Source organism: Parus major, chromosome 4 (assembly GCF_001522545.3).
Source record: "Parus major isolate Abel chromosome 4, Parus_major1.1, whole genome shotgun sequence".
NCBI classification, from domain to species: Eukaryota; Metazoa; Chordata; class Aves; order Passeriformes; family Paridae; genus Parus; species Parus major.
In genome coordinates, this window is record NC_031771.1 from 32,080,957 (window position 1) to 32,091,514 (window position 10,558).

A 10,558-nucleotide genomic window follows, 5' to 3' on the forward strand; every position below is an offset into this window, starting at 1 on the left:
ATAGCTAGTCTTGAAAAAAATTTTTAAAATGGCAGATAAGGGAGAAAAGGCTCTTTTTGATAACTTTGGTACTGTTGTCATGCCTAAGGTCCTTAGCCACATAGGAAAGGTTCTGGTTAGAGTAGATGTAACAGGAATCTGTTCTCAAAATAGAAACTGGCTATAGAATGGCAAAATAATTTTATGGTAATGCTGAATTTCTACTCGATCATAAGCAAGGTTTTACATGTTTTCTTTATGCTACACAAGGCTGGCTTTTTTTTTTCCTCATTTTTGCCTTGTCTTTTTGTATGAAATAGCTTCTCATAACATCAGTGTCATAAGTCTGCTACATTAATAATTTTCTGCCATACATTCTGATTTTGAATAAGAAATTGGTAACTTAGCTACAGTTTACATTACTGTCTTTTCCCAATTTACAGACTTACACATACCATAGATTCACAAATCAGCCTTTACTGGAAGAGTAAAAGGACTTAGTTTGGGCCTGGGAGCTGGAGATCTAAATATAGTACACAGCATTAAAGCCTGGTACAGTTAGGGGGAAAATATCCATTTGGGGACTTATAAAAAGGTCAGCTTGGAACAGAGGTGCCTGGGTACTTGTCCTGACAACTAACTTCATTCTGTTCTTATTTGAGAAGTGGCACATCAGAGCTGCTGGGTACAGAAGAAAGCATAGGGATGTAAGACAGGGAGAGAAAGAAATGGACATAGGAAAGGTTTGATCTGGTTATTCCAAATTAGTGCAGGATGTAGGCTATTAAGTATCCATTTCTGTGGGAAAGTGGTGTTGTGGTACCATAAATATTTTGTTGAATGTGTACAAACTCAGCATACTCTGTGCAAATTCTTTATTGAAACAATGATCAATGTACAAGCTACATCACATTTCATTTTGCCACTTCAGCATGAACTTTTCTCTTTGTGGTTTACGGCCGTGAGCTATAAAATCATAACAGTTATTTAAATCAAAATACAGCAAATGCTTCTCAAAAGAACACATTCATATTTGTCTTACATTTCTTGTAAAATCGAAAAGAATTTCATAATAAATGAAATATAACTTACGATACTTTAGTGCAAGCATTTCCTTTGCATCTAAGAAGCTTTCAGTTGTCCCACTAAATATGGCATACTTAAGAGGCCAACTCTTAAAATAGCATGCTGACAAGTTATCCCATGAGAACTTTGAAAATCTGATACTGTTAACACTTTCTAGAATTAGTTCATCTGACCAAACTGAAAGTCAGAAAGCCCTGGTTATATGTTACAGTACTTTTGTCAAAAGGTAACTGCAAATCAAGGAACTGACATAGTATCTACATTAGAATAAAACAGGCACTGATTTTAAAAAAAATCAACATCTGCCCATGTAAGCCATTTTGCAAGTCTTACGATTATACAGTAATTTTTAAGCACAGGAGTGTACTTCTGTGCCTTATCAAGTACCAACAAACCTGCACAAAAATGCTGGTCTATGGGTTCTTTTAATTTTTTATATGACAGACAAAAAATAACTGAAGGGTAGGTTTCATCACAAATGTGATCAAATCAGAGAACAAAAAAATGTTCAGCAGTAAACAAATGCTGCTCAAAAAGAAAATGTTGAGAAAAGAGATAATGACTCCTGTGTTTAAGTGGTCTGATTAGTATGGTCTTACACTTACTGAAAAAAGAATATTAAGTGTAAAATTAAAATCCAGCACTGATTTCTTCTGCTGCACCACTCTAGTCAACTTTCATGAAGTTTGGCAAAAATGTTTGAAAATGGTGTAAATATATTGTGCAAATCTCTTTTCCTTATTAAGCCTGGCTTGATGTTCCTTTGCTTTTAGAATGCAATTTCAGTTGGACTGGATTTTCCAGATTCTGAGTGTTTTAAGAACCACTGGTGTTTGGTGGTACTGTAAATAGAAAAATGTAACAAAAAGTGTGCATAGTCCAATGACAGGAACAGATTAATACCCCTGAAGTGCTTAAGGTGCATGAAAATATGTAACAACACAAATATTAATGTTTTCTTAGAGCCATTGTTAATTTTATGTTTGTAAATTGTGTTTTTGGACTATAAGGTAGCCATTTGCTAAGAAATACTGCAAGACACAATTGACTACTTTATTATAGCACAGTCAGAAAGTTTGGAATGGGAAAGACAGGTTTGGGTCTTGCTTCCCATCTGTCTTCCACAAAGGAAGTTCCTGAAAGTGTATAAAAAGCTTTAGGCTTAGAAGTGTCATATAATGGATGCATAAGACACTGAGCAGCAGACACAAAACCACCAAAAAACCCCACATAAACCAGAACCATAGGTTCTGTATAAAATCTGTATTTTCTTCAGCTACATTGCTGTTTAGTTTTTATTCCAATAATAACACAAAGCTAAATGTCCAGACTGGTTGGAGCAGTCCTACCTGTGAACTCTCAGCTCTGAGTGACTCCAGCTCTAGAAAATTCAGGGTTCACTTTGACCTTGCAACAACAGGAATCCAGCACTCCATGTATTGCATGTATCTAACCCAAGTACCTTATTTTTTATATGTTGCTTATATGTGGTTTGCAATGTGCGTTTATGTGTACTTTAAACGCTCCCTTCATGGACAGCCTCTAAGGAAAAACATCACTTGTATCTTCAAGGAAGTTTACACAGTGATAATGAAGAAATCCATGGGGATTGTTTGTTCTCAAATGTTTCTCAATAAATAAATAATAAAGAGGCTGGGGGACAGCCTGAGAGAAGTAGTCAGGGTCAGAACACCATAGAAATACATGAAGGTGTGTGATCTCTATTGTAAAAACTTAATAGTTTAAAAAAGATTAAAATAAAAATACTGTAATAAATATTTTTATAACTTTAAAAATATTAAAATGTAATTTAAAAGTTATTTTTATGCTTCCAAGGAGAACATCCTTGCTTATCTGTGCAATCTTAGTTGGGCACCAGGTAGGTAACTTTAGAATGCATGGGCATTGTTTGTAAATGCTGAACAGGCAGAAACATCACCATACCTCTTCTTAGGAGGTTAAGGTGAATTAAAGGAGTTTAGTGCAAGTTCCAGCTTTTGTTCCTGCCCTTGTCCTTTTTCATATCAGAAGCAAATCAAGTGACTTGAAAAACTGATGTGTACACTAAACGGAAATGTCCTTTGGATTCAGACAAGAAGTTAACAGTTTACATCATACTATTGTCAATCACACTGGTCAGAAGTGAGGTTCTTTATGGTATTCTCTTAAACTAACTTCTGTCTTACATTTATATTGCTTTGCTGGAACACAAATATTTCCAGTCACATTCCTAATCGGACTTTGCCCTTGCATGTTTCCTTTTGGGAATGTGCAAATGCATTTTGTATAGAAACCCGCCACTGTGGTTAATTAAAAAATACGAGACATCTGAATGCTGCCATTTCTCACAAGTTCATTGTAAAATCTGAAGTCCATTATTAAACATGTAGATTTTTTTTAACAACCACAGAAAGATAAATATGGAGCCTTCTCTGCATCACCTATGAAATTTATGGGGTATTCTTGTATTGCACTGCTGGTGAGGCTCTGCGCTTTAACATGAGGAAGTTGTCAAAAGACCTCAGTTCATTATCAAAGGTTCTTTTATGTACCTGCAACATTGTCTGGTCTTGATTAACCGTACAGTTAATATAACTGATTGCCTCCAACAGACACCTTATGGAGATGTGGCTGCTTAGTTAAAATGTCCAGAGAGCCATCCATGCAGCATCTCCCCATAGACCTAAGAGACATCTTTTTCTACAATATATTTGATTCCAGATTGATTTTAAGTATCTATATTTATACTAGAATCCTTCTTAAACACTTGTTCATTAGTTCCAAACTAAATGTGTCAGGTAATTAAGTAATATGCTATTAACCCTACACAAACTCCTTGTATAAATGCTTTCTTTCCAGACTCATTGCAGAGAAGGTACTTTTTATTGTCTATCTGCAAGAGAAATTATCACTTCCTTTCCACTCCCAGCATTTCCTGGCAGAAATGTTGATACTTTTTAATGCCAAAACTGCTGCAATCATTAAAGCTTTACTGGGGCAGAGTCACATATAGTCGAGCAGTGAACATCCTACATGTAGGAGGTTCTCAAAATCTTAATGCAATTACATTACATTTAACAGTTTGCATGACTGTCTTTGTAATTTTATAGGACACTTGACTATATTTTTTTTTCAGTTTGGATACAACACTCTCAAATGAGTGACTGATCATCAGACTCAGATGCTAATATATGAATTTAGGCTTGGTCTTCAGAATATATGAATTTGCTCAAAATTAAGAAGCCAAATAAAAGGGTATTTTGCCATTTCAGCCATGTCATCAACTGATTACTGGCAGGATTTGCAGGACTGTTATAGAACCTGCATATCTTCTGCTAAGGTAGTACATAGTTACTGCTTCTAAATAACTTCAAAACAAGACATCTTGCATATTTGCAGCTGTTTGCCATATAAAGTTCTGGCAACATAGAAAATGTTCAAATGTATGCAAAAAACCCCTGCAGAGCTGTTGGACTGCAACTTTCTGTAAGATGTTTACAGGCTTTCCCATCTGTAATATAAACCTCAAAGTTGTTTCTTTATGCAAAATAAACCATTGTTGGCATCTTCATTCCACAAAAAAGGGAAAACTATTTCCCATGTGGCTAAGCAGTGTGGTCTCAAATGAAATAGAAACATTTTAACTTTTTTTAATAGTCCTCTAAATCACAATACAGCTGAGCAAACAGGCTTTGTAAATGGGATCTATTAGGATTTTATTTGGCTACTGGAGCGCTGCCTCTTGGGCAATATTTCAAATTCATAAGTTAATATTTGCAAAAATGCAATAGATGGAAATAACAAGAGTGAAGGAGGAAAATGGAAAACGGTTTTGTGTTTAGTAACTTCAAGTGTCCTACATCAAAGACTACCAGTGACCTCCAGGAGGACACTCAGGTGACTCCAACCTAGAAAATGCTGAGGTAAATGTTTTTTGGAAATACTCCTAATCAAAAAGAGCAATTAATATTAATGTAATAGCAATTACTCTGCCATACATCATGGTAAACTAAACTCAAACTGAGAAGAAAGTGCCAAATAATCCACTTACATGCTTTTGCTATGATAGTCTCCAGGTAAGGCTTAGCGGCAAGTACAATATGTATTTTTAAAAGAGCTCCACCTGATTTTCCTGCTATGCATAGATTCAGGAGTAACTATCATACATGGCTTTCATATATAACACATGTATTTTTGTCATTTGCCAATGCTGTGTCATCAGAACTCAGTTCAGCAGAAGGCTCAGGAGGGGGCTCCGCAGGAAGTGCTGGTGTTTGAGGAGTGTCTTCTTCCTTGGTGTCCAGCTGCATGCTTTCCTGTGATTGACCATCCACGCAGTCCTTTTTGGACAATGGATGAACTGACACTTTTATTGCAATCTGTTGAGGTGGCTCATGCAGTGACGATGCATCCGAGTCAGCTGTGGGAGATTCACTGCGTGTCAAAGCATTTGGGATCATATAAAGCTCATCTGTTTCAGTGGTTTCCTGGCCTTCTGCCGCCTGCCGTACAAAATTCTGTCCTTGCTCCTCCAGACCAACAACCTCCATAATTTCTTCCATTATAGTCCTGCAGTTCATGATGAGAGGTGGCAAAGGTACACTTCGAGCAAGCTCTTCAATATAGCGAGCAAATTCCATGGTCTTGAACTGGGTTACTTTGGCAAGCTCGAGTGTTTTGGCTGATGTGATAATTGGGATACGCTTTGCAATCTCAAAGGCCTTCTGAAGTTTCTCTGCCCCTTCTGTTCTGAAGAATTCATTGATTGCTTTCTCAGTTTTCTTCAGATGACTGCTCATCATACATAACCGAGTAATGTTCAGTATCATAACAATGGTAAAAGCAACTAGGCAGACAATCATGTAATAGATTCCCATATCTCCAGAGGTAAAAACAACCCTCAGTGTCACAGTATTGTTAACACTGCCATACGCATTAGATGCGACACATGTGTATTTACCTCGGTCTTCAAATGACACGTGCGTAATGTTTAGTAGCCCGTTGTCAAGAAACCACCATTTTCCTGTTGGAGAGGAAACAGAGTAACTTAGAAGTGTTTTGCCAAAAGATCAGAACAGTATTAAACATCAGCTTTATCAAACTGGCTTCAGGTTTTGGAAGAAGGAAATAATGTTCATGAGAAGAAAAGGAATTTACCATCATAAAGGCCTGAGATCCTAGCTGTGTTACTATCAAATCCCTGACATCAACTCTGGGTAGTCAGAGCATGCCCTAAAAGGGTCTCATTAAAAGATGCTAATATGCTTCACATCTATCTCAATCTTGTGGTCAGTTAAGTTACAAAGATAGAACTACTCCAGAGAGCCACCCAAACACGGGTCACACATCCTCAAAGAACAGGATCAATGGGATTATGAGGCAGAAAACCCTCCTTATTTTGTTCCCTGACAATGCATTTGCATACAATTGGGTTATTTTTGGTGTTTTGTAACAGTATCTTATATAATTCTGTTAATGTAAACTTTAAACCCCTTAACATTTCAGACATAATATATTACATTGCCTGCCCTCTGAGGCTGATTAACTGATTATGAAGTATGATTTTAAAGAGAGGGAAGTAGGATAGGAGGAGTAAAATAGATGGGAAAGAGAAGAGGCACGACAGGAAACACTTTGTTTATTGGTAAGAACCTCTACACACCACAAAAGAACTTCTTTTGCCTTTAAAGGTAATTTCTTTCAATGTAATATAATTGCTAACTTTGTCCTCTGCATGGACATATGTATTTCATATGCATGAACACTTCCTATTCTTTGAACCTGGCACAGCAGAACAGTTCAGGTATGAAACTGCGTTTGAAACAACGTGTTAAAAAGCCATCACTCCTGTCACCACTAAAGTGATTCAAGATTCACCTATTTACTTATTTATTTATTTGCCACTATATATAGGTAATGAATTAAGATTTTTAGATCCTCAAGTGAACTTCATTTTTATTCAAATATCACTACACTATTTAAGAGCTGAGGATGTATCTTTTTTCTTTATTTGGTGTGATATAACTTCTTAAATTGCAACTTTGCTATAAGAAATGTAAGTCAACTCAATCAGGAAAGCCTGGTGTCACTTATTTCCTTTGTGTAAACCTACTCCTGGAAGTGTTCACATGGTGGAGAACAGCCAGAAAGTGGAATGCCTCTGTGCCTTCTGAACACTACATACAGGGAGATGTCATACAGATTTCCTTTTGAAGCAATAACAAAGGCTGATATAAGCCAACAAGATCAGCTAGTACATACTGCTCCACAGAGGAGACTCAACTGTTTTCAGTAACACAACAGTCTCTGTAACACAATCCCAAGCCATTCCTGACAGATATTTGCTTAATGTAGTAAAGGAATTTAAATAATGTTCCATGAAAAGGAATGTCAGGTGTTCACCTCTCTTTACCAACAGATTTTTTCCTCCTTAAACCTAACCTAACCAACTGATATTTAAGTCTATTAAGACAGCTGAAAAAGACATAGAACCTGTAATGAGGGAGCTAAACATGCACAAAATCCCCGTGCAATCATGTAAATCACAAGGCAGGACTGCAGGAGGTTGGTGTATACCTCACTTCTCTATTTATTTGATCCTTTTCACAGAAGTTCTTTCATTATTAGAAATATTTTTCTGGTTTTTTCCCCCTTATTTCTTTCAAGGAAGGAACTGTGGGAAATTATGAAACTCATTAGTCAACAAGCCCTTTAATTCAGAGTAGTTATGGGATTTTACCATGTTCAAAGTTTTTTAATTAAACATGGCTAACCCAAATTGGTTTTTTTACATTATCTCTAGTAGAAGCCTATGTAGAAAGTATTCCCACAAGATCCCTGCCTCAGTCCATGTGTACAGATAGCTCTTAATTACATCTTTTTATCCTCTTACTTAGAAGTTTTAACTTAACTGAAACAATATTTTTTACCCTAGCATAATTCTTGAAAACAGCTGAATCATTTTGCTTGCAATTAAAAAATGCAGAATAAATAAAAGCTTAGTGTAAATCCAACATTCACATTAAAAAAAAATCACAACAACCTGCTAAAGTTACGCAAACTCAGAGGAAAACTCCTTTACAGAGGAAATGTTAGCATCTGCAACAGATGACACTTCCTCCACCTCCAGCATAACAAAAAATGCAGAGTAGTCACTGCTCAGTATTTCTTTGAATTGGAAAGCTGGTCCTTTTTGCAAAGTAGGTTTCTATTAATTGTGAAATGACACGATGTCTTGTGATGTATCCTGGCTCCAGCTATTATAAATGACATAATGGCATTGAACTGTGACTCATAGATCCACTGGGTCTATGCCAGTGGATCCTGACAGACCCATATATTATATTGACCCATATAAGAAAACAGTGATTGGAAAAGGTATTGATGGGTTTGATAACAATTCAATGCCATACTTAACACCACAAAGAAAGGGCTCAAGGTAGGAAACATTTATTATAGAAAGACAGTCTCTTAAAGGAGGCATTGCACTGCTGAAATTCTAAATTAAAATGAATTGTCCTAATACTACATCTGCACTTTTTACTGATTTGGTCAAAGTGTTTGCTTACCTACCTAAATGTTTGTTTTAGCTACCTCTCTCAGCTGACTACACAAAGATCTAAATTTAGATGCCTAACTAAAGGGGATATTTTCTATTAGTGAACCTTAGCAAAACACTCCAGCACACTAATTGGTGTATGTTGCCACAACCACACAAATCGTGCTCAAAAGTCTGCTTAGTAGCTCAAGCAGTTCCTTTCTCTAGCTTTACTCAGATAATGATAACATGCTGTACTGTAAAACATAACTAGTTATGCAGAAAGCTCTTACAGATACACACTGCTCTTTCATGTCAAGCTGGGTCAATCGTTACTCCCATCACAGCAGAGTCCTCTGTCACATCAGCCATTAGTTAGGCACGCTATATTACAATTAAGAGTTTATTTCATCATGCAGTGAACAAAGCAGTCACTATGAAAGGATTACATGAGGAAAACACCTCTCATATATCCACACTCCCCTCAAACACTCCCAAGAAGTATAACTAGGATTATCACCCAAACATTCCATTTAAGGAAAACAAGCTCATGTGTAATTATGATCTCTGTCAAATGCTACTGAAGAGTCTTAACTAAAGCCAGGGAGGCTCAAATTTGTTTTGTCCTTCTGACTGATGCCCTATATAGGTTTTGCCCTTGGTTGTTTAGAGCACCTCCTATTTTTTACACTACCATGGCACTGCACATGAAGACTGCAGGCATATCATGGAGTTAGCTGTGTTGAGTTCAGGCCAACAAACTATTCTCATATGTCATGAGAATCCTCCTTTGAGCTGGGAAACAGCTTTTTAATCTTTTTTTGGTGCCAGAGAAGAACAAAGGAGGACAGAATGAGAAACAGGAACAAACCAGAAGTCTTCCAATGAAAAGAGGTCTGTCTACACCTTCTGTTAATTGCTTCAGCTTCTTGCTTTGTGTTGCTATAAATAACACATAAAATGTTACTGTTTTCTTCCAAGGTGTGCATAAAAAATTTATAACTGCCACCAGGCTTTCATTTCTTTTCACACAGGAAAATACCACAGCCCAGCCATTAAATTCAGGTTATTTGTCAACTTGCTGAAATCAGAAGTGTCTCTGGAGAGGCTACATCAGTGCTATTACTAAGATCCTACCTTTATTCTCCTCCTCTTGGAGCAGGCGGCCATTGGAATTGTACCATCTGTAACGTGGACTGGGACTCCCTTGGACATTGCAGTCGATCAAGGCACTACTGCCCTCCTTGACTATGATGTGGTCGATGCGGGAGATCACCACAGGCGCGGCCCCCGTGTGTGTGTCAGTGCGGTTGAAAGTGCTGTTACTCACATCCTCAGCAGTGGTCAAAGCTGCTAATAAGATGACAAGGCGTGTGGTAGGCAGAAAGTACAAAACGTGGCGGCTGTTCAGTATGTCCATTTTCCTTCAGTGCTGTACACAGCTGGCAGGGAACTGGTTCTGTTTGAATGCAAGTCCTTGAGGTGAGCGGCTCACAGGAGAGTTCTACTTTGATCTGTGCGATTTTATGTTTAAAATATCCTATAAAATGAATAAATGAGTACAGTGAGACAGCATATATAAACAATCCATTAGATATGCTCTTTTAAAATAGTGACACATCCATTAATGCATTTCACAATCATCAGCGCAACATCTTGCCTAAATGCTAATGTTATCACAGTCCTTATCCTTACTGGAAAAAGGTGCATACATTTTCCTGACAATGGTGTTGCTCAGAGTGACAGGCGTAGAAGGCTTTTATCACCTAGACACTTAGCAACAGTTTAGCTACAGTAGCAGCTACAGTTTTATGCCAAAAGTTCAACAGACTTTCTTTTTCTCTTAATTTTTTTTTTTAAAAAAAAAACAGTTGCAAAATCAATGGGAAAAAAGTGCATTAAAAGCTGTCACTACCAGTTTGGTGCTGCAATTCTATCATGTACATGGTCTTAGAT

The 10,558-nt window shown here is 37.1% G+C and overlaps 1 protein-coding gene across 1 annotated transcript; it reads right to left on the reverse strand.

Annotated features, from left to right (window-relative positions):
• Positions 1-839: 839 nt before the first annotated feature.
• Positions 840-10,161, reverse strand: MFAP3L (microfibril associated protein 3 like). Its single transcript, XM_015625769.2, has 2 exons — positions 9,740-10,161; positions 840-6,088 (listed from the first exon to the last, which is right to left on the reverse strand). Exons 1-2 carry the CDS (start codon positions 10,020-10,022, stop codon positions 5,226-5,228), a joined length of 1,146 nt encoding a protein of 381 aa, XP_015481255.1. The 5' UTR covers positions 10,023-10,161; the 3' UTR covers positions 840-5,225.
• Between the last annotated feature and the right edge of the window lie 397 nt (positions 10,162-10,558).